The sequence below is a fragment of the Eleginops maclovinus genome, chromosome 13, assembly GCF_036324505.1.
Source record: "Eleginops maclovinus isolate JMC-PN-2008 ecotype Puerto Natales chromosome 13, JC_Emac_rtc_rv5, whole genome shotgun sequence".
NCBI lineage: Eukaryota > Metazoa > Chordata > Actinopteri > Perciformes > Eleginopidae > Eleginops > Eleginops maclovinus.
The window spans coordinates 2,029,208-2,049,461 of NC_086361.1; the positions used below are offsets into that span (position 1 = coordinate 2,029,208).

The 20,254-nt window shown below is 39.8% G+C and overlaps 2 protein-coding genes across 6 annotated transcripts in view; one reads left to right on the top strand and one right to left on the bottom strand.

The window, feature by feature from the left end:
• Positions 1 to 222: 222 nt before the first annotated feature.
• On the bottom strand, positions 223 to 7,850 carry thap7 (THAP domain containing 7). Its single transcript, XM_063898798.1, has 5 exons — positions 7,777 to 7,850; positions 5,842 to 5,921; positions 4,091 to 4,228; positions 3,883 to 3,993; positions 223 to 2,852 (listed from the first exon to the last, which is right to left on the bottom strand). The coding sequence occupies exons 2-5, from the start codon at positions 5,919 to 5,921 to the stop codon at positions 1,790 to 1,792; spliced, it is 1,392 nt and encodes a 463-aa protein (XP_063754868.1). The 5' UTR covers positions 7,777 to 7,850; the 3' UTR covers positions 223 to 1,789.
• Positions 7,851 to 11,781: 3,931 nt separating this feature from the next.
• The window catches only part of arhgef1a (Rho guanine nucleotide exchange factor (GEF) 1a), a 35,129-nt gene continuing 26,656 nt past the window's right edge, over positions 11,782 to 20,254 (top strand). For all 5 annotated transcript variants that reach the window (XR_010167103.1, XM_063898780.1, XM_063898782.1 and 2 more), the window contains exon 1: positions 11,782 to 11,994. Coding sequence is in view for 4 of the 5 variants with exons in the window: in XM_063898780.1 (XP_063754850.1) it covers positions 11,932 to 11,994 (63 nt within the window). In the remaining variant the exon portion in view is untranslated. The remainder of the gene's footprint in view (positions 11,995 to 20,254) is intronic.

Genomic DNA, 20,254 nt, shown 5'->3' on the forward strand with positions numbered 1-20,254 from the left:
CCGTGGCTGGATCGTGTTGAACGCACCGGAGAAATCAAAGAATGTGATTCTCACAGTGCACCCCGACCCCTCCAGGCATGAGTGAGCACGCTGCAGCAGGTAGATAATGGCATCGTCCACCCCCAGGTGAGGCTGGTAGGCAAACTGCAGAGGGTCTAGAAATGATCTCACTTGCGGTCTGAGATGGGACAAGACCAGTCTCTCTCGACAAAAAGCAATGGGATTTTAACATTGGATTACAGCATATTGCAGAAAACAAGATCTGTGGCAAACAGAGAGCAGGATATTCTCCACATATTAACAGCACGTTGTGATTTTTAAAGAGTAAATGCAGTCTCCATTAAGTAAAAGCTACAATCAGGCTATAAACTAAGAAGAGGACTCTGGACAAACTGTTATCAATTATGGATGATCATTTTGCACAACTACAATGTGAATTATATTCAATCCAACACCAATGTGTCTACAGTATATTTCTATATATTCCTGTAGCCTAGTGAGTCTGTATATTGTAGAGTAGTCAATTTATTCAATATTTTGTTATATTGTTTTAGGTACTCTAGGGATTTATGTCTTTTCTATTGCTGCTTGCTTACATTTTTATTTGTATTTTTACTATATGGAGAGACAGGCAACGCTGCTTCCTTGGAGATCTTCAATCATCATTAAAAATTCACCTGTTCACCATGGCCTTTGACCCCTAACCCATCACAGACCCCCTGCTTCCACTCCCACTGTTATTTATTGAATTTTTACTTTATTATTTGCCCTTCGTGTTTGTTTGTTTGTCTGTTTTTTGTCTGTCCTTACACCATGTAAAGCGGCCTTGGTTCCCCTGAAAGGCGCTATAAAAATGTACTCTATTATTAATATTATTATTTATACTTGCCGGTAATGTTCATATTTATTTGTATTATATTTGTATCTTATGACTCCTGTAATGTTTGACACTGCTGCTGAAAACATTTTTTTCCCCCATTTGGGATAAAGTATCCATCCATCCATCCATCCATCCATCCATCCATCCATCCATCCATCCATCCAATGTGAAAGGTGGCTAATGAAGCGGCAGACACTCAGCAGTGGGGTAATTACTGATGTATTTTATGTTGCGTAAAAAAAACATGAAAATCGTGACAGCTTATGTTAACCACAGACCTAATTTCAGGCCTCTACTCAGAAACACGTTTAAAAACCTGAGCGTGTACCTCTCCTTGTGTTTCAGCGTCGGATATGTTTCATTTCAGGCAGTAAATATTGTGTTTGACTAGTTGGATTTTTGCTTTTTAATGTGCTTTTAGTTTACAACTTAAAGAATCATTGTTGTTGTTCTTTATCTCAAACACATGGAGAATAACAACAATGGAGCTCTGAAGAAGAAGTGACAACAGGCTTTGAAACACACACGCGCACACACACACACACACACACACACACACACACACACACACACACACACACACACACACACACACACACACACACACACACACACACACACACACACACACACACACACACACACACACACACACACACACACACACACACACACACACACACACACACACACACACACACACACACACACACACACACACACACACACACACACACACACACACACACACAGTGACTGTTGCTTGGCTCTGCACACTAAAGACCAATTATTCTTTCAAAAGAAGAACTGGAGAATAAAGCCCATGCAGCCTCTGAAATACACATTTAGTTAATTTAAGTCTGGCACAATGAATGATTCAGGTAACAGAAAGACTTGGTGAACATCCCTTCAGTTTATAAACTCTGTGCTGAGCTGGAGGTGAAATCCCTCCAGATGTTCTTTAAGCTTCTCCCGAACATCTTCCCCTATTTCGGTGCTGAGGACAGAATGTTCCCCCCTCTCCGTCAGCTGTTTAACGTCCAGTTCTGACGCTGGCCTTTCATCGGGAACACGCTCCGTCTTGAGAGAGCTCTGTATTTTGTCTCCAGCAGGGACAGGCACCAGGAGGAGCTGCCCCTCTCCCCCGCTCTGTATCAGGAACAGCTGCTGCAGGGGAGCATCCTCACCCACAGCCCCACCCTCCCCATCAGAGAGCAGCAGTTGCTCATGAAAATCAGACAGGGACACCCCAGGGATCACATGCTGGACACCTTGAGTTTGGAGCAGTACTTGGGGATTTGTTACATTGAAGTCTATACTTTCTACACTTTTCCCAGGCGGTCTTTCCTGTGTGTTTGTAACGTTTGGAGCTGTACCGGTTTCTACACGTCCCTGATTTTTTAGCGTGTCCTCATGCACGGCGGGTTCCACATCATTTGAAGTCTTTGAAACTCTGCATGCTTCCTGCCCTCTTCCACAGTAGAAGCAGAATCCCTTCTCCTCCTCCGAGCAGCTGCTAGAGTCTGGAAGATAATGCTCCATCTGATCCACACCTGAACCATCTGGTGACATGAGCAGATTGTGCTTCAGCCTTTTGTCTCGCAGCCTCAGCACAGTGCTCCGCAGGCGGTTCTCCCTCCGCCGGGCCGCATGCAGCTGTCGTAAAGCTTTCTCCAAGCAGTCGATGGCCTGGTCGTAGCGTCTCCTCCACAGCAAGGGGCAGAGCTGAGCGTAACTGTGCTCCTTTGGCAGATAGAAGCCCGGAGGAGGGGGCAGACGCCTCATGTAGCGTGAGGGGGATTGTGGACGAGACCCTGGTGCTGGTTCTGGACTTGATTCCTGCTGCGGGAGCTGCTCCACCTCTGATGGCTCTTGAGGAGATGCAGGTGTGTTTCCATTCGGTTTTTCTGAAGTCTCACCTCCCTCTGTCTCCAGCTGAGCATTCTGCCAGTCGTTAGAGCGCCGATTCCTCCTACAGAAAAGGATTATTATTTGATTATTACATTTGGCTGAGACTTTTATCCAAAGCCACCCCAATACCATAGACATGCCTACAGGAGCAATAAGGGTTAAGTTGCTTTCCCAAAGACACTTGGACATGCAAGGGCTAGGGATCAAAACCACTGATCCACATTTACCCTCTGCATTTGACCCATCCTATTGTCAGGAGCAGTGGGCTGCAATATGTACTGCGCCCTGGGAACAGTGTAAGGAACGGTGCCATGCTCAGGGAAACCTCGAGCAGCACTTACGGACTTCGCCACCACTATTGTACCTCCACTGTTACATGTTTCCATGCTTTAATGTTCCAAAACCTGCTATGATAGTGCCTAAGCCTGGCCCAGTCTGCTTTGATTGGTTAGCTGGCCTGCTCTGTTCTGATTGGTCAACCTGCTTAGAGATGTCCCGGCCTTTAGCCTATCACATACAATGTGTTGGATTGCTAGCCAATAGAAGTGCGAGTGTTACATAGTGATGTCATTATGTTAGTGTAGTAAACAAATGTAGGCGTTTCAGGCAGGGGGGGAACTATACCCAATCATAAAAATAGTAGTAGTGTGTTTTGTGTTTTTCGAAGACATGACTACAGCACTCAATCCAACCTGTCTGTGGAGTAATGCACCCTACACAAACACACACACACACCCACACCCACACACACACACACGGGCTGCATGGGGGAAGCGCATAATCTTTTGCTAGCTTTGTTTCAAGGTTCAATATTCAAGGGTTTTTATTGTCATGAGCACAATGTCTTCAGTGTAGTATGGTAATGAACATCTAGGTCCTGAGCTCCTCCAACAATGCAACATATTATATATAGGATATAAAACAAAATAAGAAAACTAAAAGAATAATACTAGTGCAAAATGAAACAGAGTAGGATAAATTCATTCAATCATTCATAGTGTAAAACAGAAGCATTCTATGCATCCGTAATAATGAATGTGAATTAATTTCACTTGGTCAGAACCAAGTCAGTGACTGTATAGGTGTGTTACCTGAGACGTAGATGTTCTGCTGGCAGCTGTGTTGCTCGTCTTTTCCCTTTGCTTGTGGAAGAAGAGTCGAACACTGTGGGACAAGCCTCTTCCTTCAGCCTCCTGATCCCACTGTGGGAGCAGAGGTCAAACACAGTGATCTGCTGTCCTCACACTGCGAGCAGCAGACAGCGCTCTATCACATCGACACTCTCGTATCTTAACAGACCTGCATCCAGTCAGCTCGAAGCTCTGGGGGGTGAAGTGTTTGGAGCAGAAGTACACAAAGTCAGTCTGAGGGTCCCAGGAGTCGGCACGGTGGCAGTTGTTGATCCAGAGGCTCCTCCGGGTCGCTCCTTTTGGTAATCTTTCCATCACAAGTAAATACATTATGTCACTTCAGTACACAAAGTAAATAGGAACCATGATCACAACATAAAATAAAACAGTGGTGGAGAGTAACAAAGTACATTTACTCAAGTTCAGTAACATTTTGAATTACTTGTACCTGTTTTCAGTTTATGATACTTTATATTTCTACTCCACTACACTTTGGAAGCTAATATTGCATTTTTTACTCCGCTACATCTATTTTACAGCCTTTAATTACTAGTTAGATTTAGATCATTAGCTTATAAAAAGTATAAATCAATTATTAAATAAACGTTGATATATTTATAGGTTGAGATATCCAGCAGCAGTATAGAAAGCTATTCAAATTAGCTCCACCTTTAATTGAGCTTGAATAAAAACACATCAATAATCATAATCCCAGTAAATCTGAAATGTGTAATAAAACATCAGTAGATTAACTTTTGGTACATTTAGTATATTTTGATGCCGATACTTTTGTACTTTTACTTAAGTAAGATTTTGGAAGACTTTTACTTGTAACAAAGTAAAGAAAGTGAAAAATCTGAGTACTACGGAGCCCGGGAGGGGCCATAGAGAAAAAAATAAATACAATTGTAACATTCAAACGTTTTAATGACATCAAAGAAAAGAGAGCAGGTGGGGAGTGATGAGAAAGGAAGGGGTAAAGTTTTTCGGTGTGCAATTTGTTGACGGTTCCCTACTCACTCTTTTCTCATCCGGCCGAATATAGAAACCAATGTGAATGAACTCGCATGGAGGACGGAGAGTATTGAACTGTTCTGATAGAAGGTGCTCTGTAGCTCGGTGTCTACCTTGTTATGGTTGTAAAGTCACGTTGTTTGTATTTTTACAACGTGATATTTACGAGTTATTGATCAGCGAATTTCGAATCCGTCAGTATCTTTCTAACTTTACCGAACTTTATATACCTAACTATCTTGTGCGCACAAATAAATACAGGATGGGCTCGTTTCATTTATTTTTTCGCTCTACGACCCCTCCTGGGCTTTGTAAAGTACTTCTTGAACCACAGGAACAAACTAAGAAGAGCTATCCAAAACAGGTGCAACATAATGAGTGTATAATATGATGATGTGCTGCAGTAGTGCTTCAGTCTGGAGTGCACATTAGCCGGCAGTGTATCCTTGCTTACTACAAGATCTCTTTTTAACGTCTGAACTGACTGATAGATTATTGGATGGATATATAAATAATCCCAAAAATATACAAGCAAAAATAAATACACATAAAAAAACCACAATTTTGAATACAGTAATTTATGGCATTAAATGAGCTAGCCTTAATCAATTCTCTTCATCGATTATACCTGGTCAGTTCCTCCTCCTTTTTTGTGACGCAAACCCTTTTTGGGTGCCTTATAAGTGTTGTTTTTCAAAGTCTGAACACTGACAAATATGGACTGAAGCAGAACATCTTGGTTAAACATGTTGTGTATTGATCTGTTCTCAATAAGTGTTTAATTTTGGACCTTACAGCGCTCTGAAACAATCCTATGCAGTCCTTACTGGCATCTAATTCGACTTAGAATAACACTGATACAATTAATATTGTTATAATGTGTTACACATGCTCTGTGAGGCTCACTTGTGGAAGGTGATCCCAGCATTACGAGTCTCACGGTTATCCCGAGACTTGCAGCCGCCTGCAGAGCAATGTCTCGGCATCTGAAAGTGATACAGTGAAGAGAGAAGGAGTAGTCAGATTTGTTAAACTATCACTAACCCTTTGTACTTATTTCAAAACTTGAATAATTCAATCTCAACAGAGAATCTAACAAAAACATCCTGACTCCAAATGCAACAGAATATTTATAATGCAGAAATAAAGGAACATGTCTTTTGGTAATTTAAAAGGCGCAATAAGCCATAATTGACTGGCCTAAAAGGAACAAAAACATGGAAGTCTAGGCCAGCCACTGCAGGGGCCAGTGGACCCAGAGCCCTGGTTACCTTCTGGAAATAAAGACGTCATTTAATTAATTCCTTTGTTGCCTGTGAAGTAATAAATGACTAATGATCTCCGTCCATGGTGCTTGAATTACTGAAAATACCTACATTAATCAGCCCTGTTAAAACCATTTCTCATCGAATGGTGCAGGAATGAGTCCTAAACCTAGAAATGAGTTAGCATTTAGAGTCAATGTTTTTTTTAATCAATGACTTTTGGAACTCATTTTTGGTTAGATGCCTGAAATAAGGTCTGTGGTTAACATAAGCACAGCAGACTATGTTGACTATATGACCATTGTCTTCAGGCTAACTACTTATTAATGATTGTTCTATAAAAAAAACTGTCACACTGAAACGTGTTCAGTCACAAAAACAATGTCATATGTCTCAAATGTATCTAATATGCTCACATCAATGTCTAGAGTTTTCCTCTCAGGTCCACACATTTTTATTATTTTTTAAAATAATGTTTTAATTTTAGATTTTTTCACTTTATTTTTTTTACCTTTCCTGATTTAATTCCATCTATTTGTCTTTGACTTAACATCACTTGATAACCAGTGGTGGTTTGTAACTAAGTACATCTACTCAAGTACTGTACTGTGAAAAGTGCAGTACTGGTACTTCACTTGCTTGTTTTCACATTATGCTACTTTATACTTTAACTCCACTAGTAGATGTTGTCTATACTGTATATTACAGATTTAGTTACGAGCTACTTTGCAGATATATATAAAAATATAAATTCAATGACACATATTATTATAGGCTCACAAGTAGTATATCAATTCATTCAAATAAATCCCACTTTTAACAAATGCAACATTAAAGTGATGAACACATTAATGCTTATATGTGCCATTCTGCAAAGGGTTAGACAACAGGTTCTCCAGGAAATTACATTTTGATGCTAATACATTTTGGATGCAGGACTTTTAGTTGTAACCGAGTATTCCTACACTGTAGTATTGCAACTTTTACTTGAGTTAATAATATGAGTACCTTTTCCACCTCTGTTGATAACACTGTTGATTTGTTTGTATGTTCTGGATTTGATCAATAAAGTTTTTTTTTTTTAAACCGTTGACATTGTGAGTTTAAATCTGAAAAGGTTGGCTCGGAAAGCAGACAGACAAACAGTAGCCTGTACAGTACAGTACATTTTAATACAGTGTACTACATCGTAGTATAGTACTTTGTAGCACCGTGTAGTAGGCTACAGTGCAGCATCATGCAGAGGATAGAGCAGGCAGTGGAGCTGTGTTTCCGGTTGGATATGAGCCTCAGAGAGACTCCTCCTTAGCGTTACTTCTGATTTTTTTAAAACAACTTTAGTTTTTTATTCACACGCATTCGCTTCTGAGACATTCGTATTCAGCAGGTATTTAACAGTAACGTTGGTGCAGCGCAGCGGGTTCCTGACGCTACGCAGTTTTGCCACAAGCTAGCAGTTAGCTAGTAAAAGCTAAGCCGTTGTAAACATTATGAAACATTTCCCAGTGTTTCGGTTGCTACGCAGGTTCAGTAAACCCTGGAGCAAATGAAGATAAATAAATATTAAAGATATTACCCTGCACTGCAGATTTCGACCTCACGAAGATGGCTGATTTCTTCTTCTTCGTACTTCCGCCTTTTTCTCCTTCCTCAACTTTTTGTATAAAACTTTATTTAAAACATACACTTGAAGGCACAAAATAATACGCATTATAATGGTATGTTATAATTATATGGCCTGTAAATTGCTTTGTATTTTTAACCAAGCTTATCAAATATGCTACAAGTTACAATATCAGCATTTATTTCCTTTAATTAAGTTTTTGTAGTTCTGTTGATCCACAAAATAGAGTAATTTTGCGTAATAATCTCCTTCAAATAGTGCACCAGTTCTTTTTTATGAGCCCACACTAATCTTGATTTTTGGCCAGGTGCAAAAACAATCTGATCCAACCAACACTTATATACAAAGGATTCTTCAGTATTGCCTGTAGTTATATTGCCACTAGTCTTGGGGATTATTGTTTTTGTACAGCGAAAGTGTCAGTCCAAAAGAAAAGACTAGCAAACAGAAGTCATAAACTATTATATATAACCATTACAGCATTTCCCAAAAAGAAAATTCATAAAGGTGATTGATGAATGTAAAATCAGTTAGAATCGGACTTTGAAAGCCATTTTTTAGCCTGCCCAAAACATCAACTCCAGTTCTTCATTAAGAAAAAAATATTCTTTCATATATATATATATATATATATATATATATATATATATATATATATAAGACCATATAAAGAACAAAAAAATCACTAAAACTGCCATTATATACTGGCAGCAACTTAACCTTAACTGGACTCACTGCCCCCCAAAAATAGTTTTAAACAAATCAATCAGACAATGGTAAATCGTGTGACTGAAAGCAGTATCCAACAATGTATACATAATGTGTCAAACTAACAATGCATTATGCTTTGCACACTCTTAGCAATTTACTGTCAGCCATCACCATCAAATCATCAGGAGAAACATTTGTCATTTATTTATTTTGACAAAAATAAAACAATGGTATCAGGTCATTATGAAATGGTTATATTAAAAAAAAGAAAAATATATATTTGTTTTTTTCATAATCCATATAATCCATATAGTAAAACTTTTTTTGTGTTTGTATTTGCATTTGGATCACATTTAGTTGTAATAGGCTTACAAGTTATGGAAAAGATCATATTTAAAATATATATATATATATATATATATATATACAGTATATATATATATATATATATATATATATACAAAGACCTTATATATATATATATATATATATATATAAGGTCTTTGTGTGGGAGGGTGAAGATAATTCAGTTAAAATATTACTTCTGGTCTATCTGGCAAGAATTTATAACTTTGTGGGGACACTAACATAGCTGTTCTCTCATTCCCCCCCTTTTTTTCAGCATTATCACCCCAACAATTCCATTGTAAATCAGACTATAATAAAAGGAAGTAAAGAAGGAATGTCTCCCACTAGACAAAATGTTTTGGAATAACTATAGGAATGCTTTAACTTTATAAGCATGCAGGGAGATTTAAAATTATCACCTTAAAGTTCTCTGAGAAATAAAAGGACATCAATTTCTCCCCTGGAACCCCATGACTGTAATCCTCTCCATCTCTCTGTGTCTAATGCCAAACTAGAACTTTCTAAGATATAAATAACCCTGCAGGGGATGACCTTCATGGTAGTCGTGATTGTCTGCCTACTCAACCACTATTGTTTCCCAGGCCCTGTCTTCTACAACAGGCTTAGATACTCCCAGAGACCCCGAGGCAGGGGGCTCTTTCTCAACGCTCAGAGAGGCTGCATCATGGGACATTTCAAAGATGCTAAGTGTGGAAATCAGTTATAATTCTATACACCAGGTGGAGCAGCGATGGAAGCAATTGCAGGTTACTGCAGCTAAAATAATATATTATGAGTTTGTAGTGGACAGTATGTTTTAAAGTAACATAGATTCACCTTACTCAATGACTCCCAAAATGATCTTTATTGGAGCCGGGTGATAATCTCCCTAGGCAACAATGGAATACCCAAATTGTTATTACTGTTTTCCCCTGTTTTTCTTTTATACTGTATTTTAAATATAAAATAAATCCAGTATTTGTGGACATTGTCCACCATTTCAGTAAGGTCAAACCTGCCTTTCTACCTACCACCCTATCTACCTGCTAGCCTGTCTACCGACTATCCTGTCTAACTGGTAGCCTGTTGACCTGCAAGCCTGTCTAATCGTATGTCAACCTGCTAGCTTGAGTACCTGATAGCCTGTCTACCTGCTAGCCTGTCTACTTGCTAGCTTGTCTCCCTATTAGCATGTCTATCTGCGAGCCACAGAGTCTTCCAAAGGTTGATAGCTGTACAGCAGTGAGAAGTAACAATAGTCACTTTTTTGTTTCTATACATTATGCTGTATTTAGTTTCATAATTATCATTTTTGAGAAAAATGGCATTGAAGGGAGACCTTGGGAGACGGGCTATCAGTGTTGCAAACCTGGACTGGGTTTTTCCGTTTGGTTATTTTAAGTCTCTAGCTTCCTTTTGCTAGCTTCTCCAAGGTGACCACCCCAGCTTTAAGAGAAAGTGCATTCGTCAATTGGAGAATTGCAACTACCAATCAGTATAATACATATATATATATATATTTGTATTTTAATTACACATTAATGCAATCCTTTTTTAAAATTACTTAAGTAACATTTGAAATGCATGTTGTTTGAGTATTTGACTTGGTATTACTTCTACTTAAAGTACTTCATCCACCAGTTCTTATTTAATGAAATCTCTCCTGATTTAAAGAAAACTTAGCGAAAGTTAAATCTGGAAGACTTCTGTTACAAAACTCTTATCTCTCTTTCTATATCCCCCTTCCCTGCCTTTAACTGAATCAGATGACTGGGGGCTGTCAGTTAAACCAATCAGATTTTGCCACAATCTCTGCGAGCCAATCATGTTGTTCCTGTCAAACTGTTCCTTTCTCTGCTGCTGTCAGCTGTCATTTAAGTGTCAAATCGAAGAAACCCTTCATAAACACTTCCACTCATCACCACCGTGGGTCATCTACTGAACTCATTATTTCAATACACATCGCATCGCTCCACATCTTCAGAATTGATGTTCTCTTACTGTAATCAATACCACTCATATTAATAATATAGAAACAGAACATAGAAAATATTAGTAACACTTTACTTGAATGGGTGTTCATAAGACTGACACCAAGACAACACAAGCTGTTATACATAGCAGACATCCATATATGACGGTTTAATGTCGGGCTAAGATATCAAGCTAAACGTTTTTTTTAAGTTTGACAGTTAGGTCTGCTATGACATGTTTATGACAGGTTTTGTTGTCTTGGTTTATGTCAAGTTGTCATAACAAGGACATCTCAAACAATGTCACCTTTGCATCAAAGGTGACATAACTTACCGAATGACACTTAACGACAACTGTCATAAGTATTCATTAATGTTTATGACAGGTGTCATGTCATGGTTTTGACAATGTTATGTCAGTCTTATGAACACCCATTCAAATAAAGTGTTATCTAATAATCTACTTTATGTCAGGGCCCACATAAAAAAAAATGAGCTGCTATCCTACCATAGAGGAGCTGGACACTTACAGCACGCAAACAAATCATTCTGTGAAACACAAATGTAATCTGTGTTCTTTGAGATATGCTTTTGTGGTAAACAGATAGGCGATAAAAGCCTTCAACACTTTATTTCTTTCCTTTGTGTAAACTGCTTTCAAATGTTAGCATTTTGTAAATGGTTTCATATTGGGCAGTAGCAAAGGATAGTCTATACCAGGCATTAACAGCTGAACACTGTGCGTGTGTGTGTGTGTGTGTGTGTGTGTGTGTGTGTGTGTGTGTGTGTGTGTGTGTGTGTGTGTGTGTGTGTGTGTGTGTGTGTGTGTGTGTGTGTGTGTGTGTGTGTGTGTGTGTGTGTGTGTGTGTGTGTGTGTGTGTGTGTGTGAGGGGGCGGTGATGATTCAGAAGTCAGATTTCTCACAGGAACAGCCACTTCACTAGAAGCAGAAGCACATTGCAGTTGGCCAGTGAGGGAAGAATACTTTTTTTATTCTCTTTGGTAGGGACCTAGAGGATTAAATAGAGAAGCATACTAACGTTATTATTGGATATTTTATTGTCTGACTGTCACAATGTCCAGAGTTACCAACCTGTCGAAGCTGCGGCAAGAGAGGGTGAAGGAGATCAACCTGCGGGTGAGTTCGCATTATGATCATCATTAGGTGTAACATAAACTAAATGACTATCAGGGGCTGGCATCTGACTGACTTCTGGTACTGCCAACCACACAGTGTATGTTCATGAAAGGGAAACAAAAGTTAAGTGAAGATTTCCACTAAATGATACCATGTATATTTTAGTCGTCTTTTCCTGTCTCTGTGTTTGTCACTTCCCTCCTGTTTCTTCATCATGTGTCATTGCCTGTTTTTGCACTCTTACCCATAAAACATTTCCTCATTTGACACAGGGCCCGCTCTTTGCTTCAGGAGCATGGGCCTCTCAGGCCATGGTCCCTGTTATAGCTGCATCGGGTGCCATTCTCATCCAGATCTGCAGGATAAGCTTCTTTGTATTTGTGAATGTAGGAGGTGGTGTGTATGTATGTTTGTTGAACACAGTGTGCTTGCTCACTTGGTATTTGACTATAGCAACTGTTGCCATAGAAATGGCAGTGGGTGTGTGTGTGATATTACTGCTTTATTCGAGAATGTTGGAGGCCTGAATAATCATTGTAAATAAATATATTAAAAAAGTAGTCAGGGCTTAATGTACTAAGGCACCACTCTCACAGTCTCAGATGTGAGAAAGGAGAGGGTCAGGTAAAAACGCGTAGTCATGGGATCAGCTGGATTCACTAAGGTCACACAATTTGCAGTTCTTGTGAGCTACCATGGATGTATGAAATGAACTGGATAAAGCATTTGAGGTGGGGCCCCGTTCGTTCATATGAAAGTTGATCAGTGGCGCATGAAGCTAAAATCACCTGACTCGAGAACAAAAGAACTCTGACCTTCCACAAATCTTCCCCATCATCTGGCTTCCGGCGATTACTACGTCACGGCCAATCTAGGCTCAGTCAAATGAATGGAAGAGGGAAAATAATTTTGGATTCGGTCATAGCGTGGTGCAGGAATGAGTCATAAACTCGGAAATTAGTTGGCATTTCAGCACTTCTGGGTTCCCTTGTCAATGATTTTCAAGGGAACCCAAATCAAGGATTTTTTGAGGTTTTGGTTGGATGCCTGAAATGAGGCCTGCGGTTAATACCGGCTAAGGAGTTTTTCACATTTTGTTCCACGAAATTGAAGACATCAGTAAATACTCCACTGAGGAATTTCAGAAGCTTTTTCATGTCTTAAAAAGACAGTTGCTAAACACATGACTACAGAAACTAAACGTCATCATGCCAAACATAAGCCGCCTTTAGCTTAGCGGTGGGGATGAGAAGTCATGGAACAGTCAAAGTTCATTCATGGCCTAACGTTAGCTTTTTACTTCTGGCTATTGCATTTATGCTTCAACTGTTATAGGTATCATAAACATTTGTTTGTCACATAGATCATTTCCTGCACAATTCCAAACTCTAATGAAAAAATCTCATTGCTGTTTGTATGAAAAATGACAATTACGACATCTTACATAAGCATTCTGAATATACCCAATATTTCTTTAAAAGAAAACTTGTTTATTTAACATTTATAAACAAGGTCAACACAAACACCCCCTGCCCTCCCCTGGATGTAGTGATATAGTTGATAATGTATACATAAAATACATACAAATGAAAGATGAGAGATGTGAGACAAACTGTAGCGCCTGAATGCAGCTTTACTTCCTTCTTTCCCCACTACCATTTTTAGTTTTTCATGTTCTGATTTATTAACATTAGAGAATATACATCGTGGGCATTGTGTGAGGAAGTGTTGCTCTTTCTCTACAGCAGTTCCTCCACATTGTTGGCACAGTCGCTTCTCTTTTGGCAGCCATGTTTTTTCACATCAGCTTTTTTCTATGGCCAGGCTGTGAGCACTCTGCTAACATGCTTCTGTGTCAAACATCATACATGGTACATAGTTTTACTTTTTAGGGCCAGATAACATTGCGTTTTACTCTGTGTGAGATTTTGACGTTGATGGGTCTGTTGGAGGGTCTAGAACACAGTTTGAGCTGGACCAGGTGAGTGACTATTGTCTCTGCTCATTGCTTGATACTGCAGGGCCTTGTGATGGAAGGAGTAGGGGTCATTGACTTTTGTTTGTGGGTCCACACTTTGCTTCCATAAAGTAGAATATGTTCTATTTTCGAAGTAATTTATGCAAAATAAAAATTGTAATGTGTCTTCTGAACACACAAAATGCCCTGCGTGCTTTTCTCTCAGTTCATTGTTGGCTGGTTCTGAACTTCCAGTAAAACGTTATTTCAGGCCTAATGAATTATATTCCAAACAGTTTTCTATTGTTTCAGTTGCAATTGTAAAATAAACACATTTCGTTTTTTGTTGTAATTTGGATCTTTAAAGGCGGAAAGTACTGAGTACCTCAAAGTTTGATGTTAGAAATGTATAGCGGGGGTCCCCAGCACATAGAAACTACCGGATGCTAACTTACATGTTAGCCATGTTGGGCAATTTGCACAATTAGCACACATAGCCCTAACTAGCATTAATTTAATCAAATGATAATCTAATCAGTCCACTGGGAGTACAAATATATACATTTTCTGTTTAAAACTGCCATTTTGATGCTGAAAATGTCAGAAATACATTCAGCATCATCATCATCAACCTCAAACAACTCCAAAATTGTCCAAATCGGCCAAGCCAATCTTTACCGTTGCCCACATGCTCTAATGCCATTAATGCTTATTAACACAACTTATGCTAATTGTGCTGATTGCCCAACATATGCAAGTTAGCATCTAGCATTTTCCAACATAAAACTTTGGGGTACTCAACATTTCCGGGTTCACAACAACACTCTATGAGCTGGCTAGAGCTCCAGGTCTCACAGTAACATTAAAGTTCAAACTTGAAGTCCATCTTTCGTAAGACTTAACAAAATTAAATCATCAGCGTAGAGGAGGAATTTGATTTAAACATGTGTCTGCAGCGCTGGGTTTTGTTATCAGTGCATCAGTGTAGCTCCACTGCGCTGGGTGCTGGGGAGGTGTAGGGCTGGAAGAGCAGGAGGTGGTGTGAAGCCTGCAGAATATGGACGATGGGGGGTTCTCGGTCTCTGGTGATGCTCTGATCCTGGGAAGGCTGCCTTGTTGTTGAAGGGGTGGAGGGTGGTGTTGGATTGCAGGTTGTCTAGTGGGTTGGTGCAGCTGCAGGCTGGCTGCGTGGAGGTTGGTTTCTCTGCTGGGCTTGGGCTCCAGGAAGAAGAGGTTCCTCGGTCACGTCCTAAAGCTATGTCCTTTAGGGTTTTTGCGAAGATGCTGCCATAATCCTTGTGGAGGTGGACATGAGGGCATATCCAAGGGACATGTCAGCATTTGTCAGGGCGGTGTCAGGATGGAAGTCTCTTTGTGGGAGGAGGGTGGAGATGATGATCCTGAGTACTGTGGTGGAAACTTCTGAAGCAATGGAGACAAAACTCAGAGAGACGCTGGAGAGCAGGAACTTGATGGCATTTTTTCGGAGTTACGGCCGGAGAATTGACAAGACAGTTACTGTAGACACGAGTTGCCACAGCGGTTGCCAAACCAATTCTGAAGATCTCGAAAATAGGAAGAGGTTTAATTAGTTCCGAATGAGTGAATCAACATATGCCAAGCAGCAGACTAAACAAGCCCGAACAATACGTTTAACTTAAACTGTCAAATAGGTCACAAATAAGGTGTTTACCGGAGCATCTGGGGCCAGATAAACTGGAGCTAGCTGTGCCTAAATAATAAAACCAATCTTAGGTCAGCATGAGCTTGTACCCACTGTGGGAACAACAAGGCTTCTGAAGCCCAGGCTGCCCCTCCTTAATGAAGATAACAACACCTGCAAGGCCGAAAAACAATGCCATTGCAATACAGACAGAGGAAGGAGAAAATTATGAACTAGGTCAAAGGTTAAACACCTAAGCAAAATACTTCCTAAGTACCAGTGTGTATAATATAGTGGCTACGCTGGCCAAAGGTGGATTCTGTAAGTAGCTGGAGAGCGTTGTGAGTCTTGGGACACCGACATTTACTGAGTTTTTGAAGGGAACAACTGGTTCTCATTTAAAGATTTCCCATTCAAGTCTATAGGTGTAACGATGTCAGCATCACTGGGTGTTATTTTGTCACCAGATGTTTTGTTAGGCCTGTGGGTCAGTGGTGAAGGGGGTGGGTCTTACTGATGGTTTTTGTTGTGGCATCGTCTCAGTCTCGGTTGAGGTTGTGGGCTGTGGTTGGTGGTCTGAGTCTGGGCCTGCTTGTAGGGATGGTTTGGTCTCTCAGGTGCAGCTCGGCTCTGGTGGTCCCCTCTCTCCAGCTTCTGTGTTCAGTGCTGCTCCTCTCCTTACAACCATCCATGTTCTGATTGTCTTGCCTGCCAGTCTCTGCTTGGGCTTTAATAGAGCCTTCCTGTACAGAGCTGAGGCTGGCCTAATTTTCTTCCAACAAGATGGTCCCATATGATAGACATTTCCAGTAAGAGGTGGACTGTCAATGTCCTTGTCTTCAATGACTACCTGTCTCCCACTGCATATGTCTCTCTTTTTATGATAGTTATAGTGGGCACAGATGGCTTTCCGCAAGGCATCAGTGCTGTCTGTTTGCAGGAGAAGGTTATTTATAACCAGCCCCTCTCCGGTATGGCATATATTTGCAGTCAGAGCCTCTCTGGGGTCTCTCTTAGTTTTCTCAGTTTCTTATAGGGCTGTCAATGTTAATGTGTTAAAGCTCACTATCAATCTGAAACCTTAATCACTTTGCAAATTGTGACCCAAAGTCTGTCTTGTGTGGCACGGATTACACAGAGGGTCCTCACAGCTGTCACCATTGTTGCTTCTTAAGCCGAGAGAAAGAACATTTTGGGATTTACAGTAATTCCATACCTCAGAAATCATTAAACCAAGAATGAAATGTTATAATACAGGAAAAAAAATTCCTGATTTCTCTTCCAGTTTGTTTTGCATTTATTTATTACAACACCACACATGTATTTTTTTTAAATCTCCCCCCAACATACAAGTAAATACTAGTATTTAAAACTATTGTGATTAATACAACACAAATACATGTTTTAATTGATTGAGAGCACAGGTTACATACTTTCTTTGTTGTGCACTTGTTTGTCTGTTGGTATCTTTATGATGAGGGGACAGGATTTACACATGGAATTATGCAGAGTCATGATGGCTCCCTCTCTGCTACCTAGCAAGATATTTTTAATTAGCACCTACGCTAACTTATCTTGTATCTTGAGGTTAGATTTGAAGTTCCTGTGGAATATTATGATCCCACCTTACTATTCTACAGCTTCCCTTGACTGGGAGGAAGACTGCTCCAAAGTTTGATGTCTTCATTGTTTGGTTTGAAGTCTTATTGTCATTAGCTTAGCTTAACCAAAGCCAACGTATCACATTTCATTCAGCTCTGTAAAAAAAACGACATGGAAAAATACTCCTAAAGTTTCAATCTTTATTAGTTTATGAACACATTGAGTGTATCCAAGCAATATTCCAATAATTACAAAAGTAAATAGCTTAAACATCCAAAGACTATAATGCAACAGTGACACATCGTAATTATTATTTATTTTTTTAACATTTCCTCTTCTCAGGTTTCTTATTTAGTATGTCTGCAGATTCATCAGAATTATTTTTAAATGGGAAAATGAAAGTATGAAGTTTTGCAACTTGAAGTGTCACCATACTAAACAGTGCAATGGTGGGTAAATGCAGAGAGTTCTTCCCATGAAAAAGGAACTTGTGATGCATCAGGCTCCACCACATACAACAAGCTTTTGTTAGGACAGTTCCAAACATTGGCAACTGTTGCACTGTTTAGTGCTTATTGCACACGCTAAATAACCACACAACCTGTGAGCCTTAGGTGGATGAGAACACTTTCAGGCTCTTTAGGATCTACTAGGAAGAGAAGACAATCATGTATATTGCAATCACAATCTTGTTTGGACCACACAGAAATATGTATGTTTCTCTTTTAATCTATGCATACTTTGCAATGCATAATCATCCCATAACAAGTTGGTTACATATCGCCCGGATGGATGTCTCCAGGAAAAAACACATAAGGGCTTGAAGAGGCATTTCAGAGAAGCCTTACTGCAGTGTCATGTTGCATAATAAGCACTGTTATCTCTCTGGTGACAACAAAACCTCACTGACCGCTAACATTAATTAGCTCAAGCTTGCACAGTCAACAAAGAAATGTTTGCGCAGGTGTGTGAGGACAAGGTTCACCAGGTGGGTTTCATTTCCCTTCAACATCAGATAAGTGAGTTCATAACCCTACATGATCATAAATTACATGTTATACCTGGTGAGGATATTGAGCCTGCACAACAGGATGAAAAGTGCAGGCAGGGTAACTTCCCCTCTGAACACTCCAGTTATTTATTCTCCCTCTGCTTTTCCTGTCATCCAACTCATAGGATACACTATGTGTTCGGCTTTTATTTCCTCCTGCAGTGGCTCTGCACTAATATGTCGGTCAAGAAAGCTAAACTTAAATTACCCAGGGTGCAATGCTGCCCTTAGGAATCAATCTGGGTCACTCCATCCTGACTGAGACTTACAACTGTCCTCAAAGTCGAACATCTAACAAAAGAGGTGATTGCGAACATAAAGTGCATACCTATGTTCACCACAGTTATTAAACTACTCAGTTCCAGATTCAGTTGCGACAGTAGCTAAGTGCTTTCAGGGGTGAGAGAGATAAGCATCACATAGAGGTTCTATAGAGTATTGAAGACTAGTGCAGAAACCAGATCCGGATTTGATAAAGCCCATTAGCCTGTCATAAGTTTCTAAAAAAAGAATAGAATGGCTATTGTGATCACTTACAGCCCGTCCACACACTTCCGTTGGAAGCATCAACGGAGACGCATCCCATTCACTTTGAATGGGGTCACGTCAAGCTTTGCTGAACTGAATTGTGGTTCCGTTTCTTCGCTTTGCCTGCGTTACTCGCGGTGAAAGTTGAGAAAAGTTCAACTTTTCAAGTGTCGACGGAAGCATCTGGCCAATCAAATCCCGCTTATGCAAATATAACAGTACAAGCGCTAGCCATCAAATCATTTGTATGTAAATATATTGGGAGAGCCATAGCTCGGATCATTTCGTCATTTTCCAAAAAATGGAGGGAGATAGCTACCACGTTGCCTCCTCCTGTTCATTGCATACACAATAGCCACCCTTGCTACCAAATCTGTATCCATTTTCGCTATGCAACGGAACTGTGTGTCTACTGCGTTATAGATTACGGTACAACGAATGATTGTCTTGTAATGGTAGATCTGCAGTCACGATAGAGTGGCGCAGGAATGAGTCTTTAATCCCCGGAAAGACTTTTCCGGTTTACCACTTGTTGTTCTCTTGTCTCAAAATCAAAAACATTTTTGGGTTAGAAGCCTGAAATAAGGTCTGTGGTTAAAAAAGTTGAAGAAATGTTCAAATTGTTTTCAACAGCATAAAATCAGTCAGTAAATCTAATGAATGTCTGAAGCTTCTATTTGTCATAAAAAAGGCAGTTGCTAACAAGGGAGTAAATCATCATCACACCGACACAAGTCCGCCTTTAGTTTTGCTGTGTGCTGATAATAGTTTTTTTTTTTACATAACGTTATCTTTTTATCACTGCCGATTGCATTTATGCTACAGAAATCATACAGTGGTGTTAATATTTGGAAATTATCCTGCTGAACCAAACTTGTAAGTATCAAACATTATTTTCTGCTATTTTCTGAAATCCAATGGAGAAATCCCATTGCTTTTTGGAAGAAGAAAAACAAAAGTTGATATGAATTATTTGTATTAGATTTAAAACATGAACCAGTATGTATGCACTCGCTGCCAAAGAGAAAAAAGCTACTTCAGATCATACCAATACTGGCATACTATGATCGTGCTGTAGAGGAGTTCTGTCTCTTCTAAATGAAACTAAACTGGTCAGCCAACAGTTACAAAGACCAAGATTACAATTTGCCTTCAGTGACAGCCTGCTCCTATCTCATTTCACGAGTCTTTAAAGAGTCCTCTCCTGCTGATGTTCAGGTGTATATCAGTATGTAGTATATCTACTTTAAAGAGTCCTCTCCTGCTGATGTTCAGGTGTATATCAGTATGTAGTGTCTCTACTTTAAAGAGTCCTCTCCTGCTGATGTTCAGGTGTATATCAGTATGTAGCGTCTCTATTTTAAAGAGTCCTCTCCTGCTGATGTTCAGGTGTATATCAGTATGTAGTGTCTCTACTTTAAAGAGTCCTCTCCTGCTGATGTTCAGGTGTATATCAGTA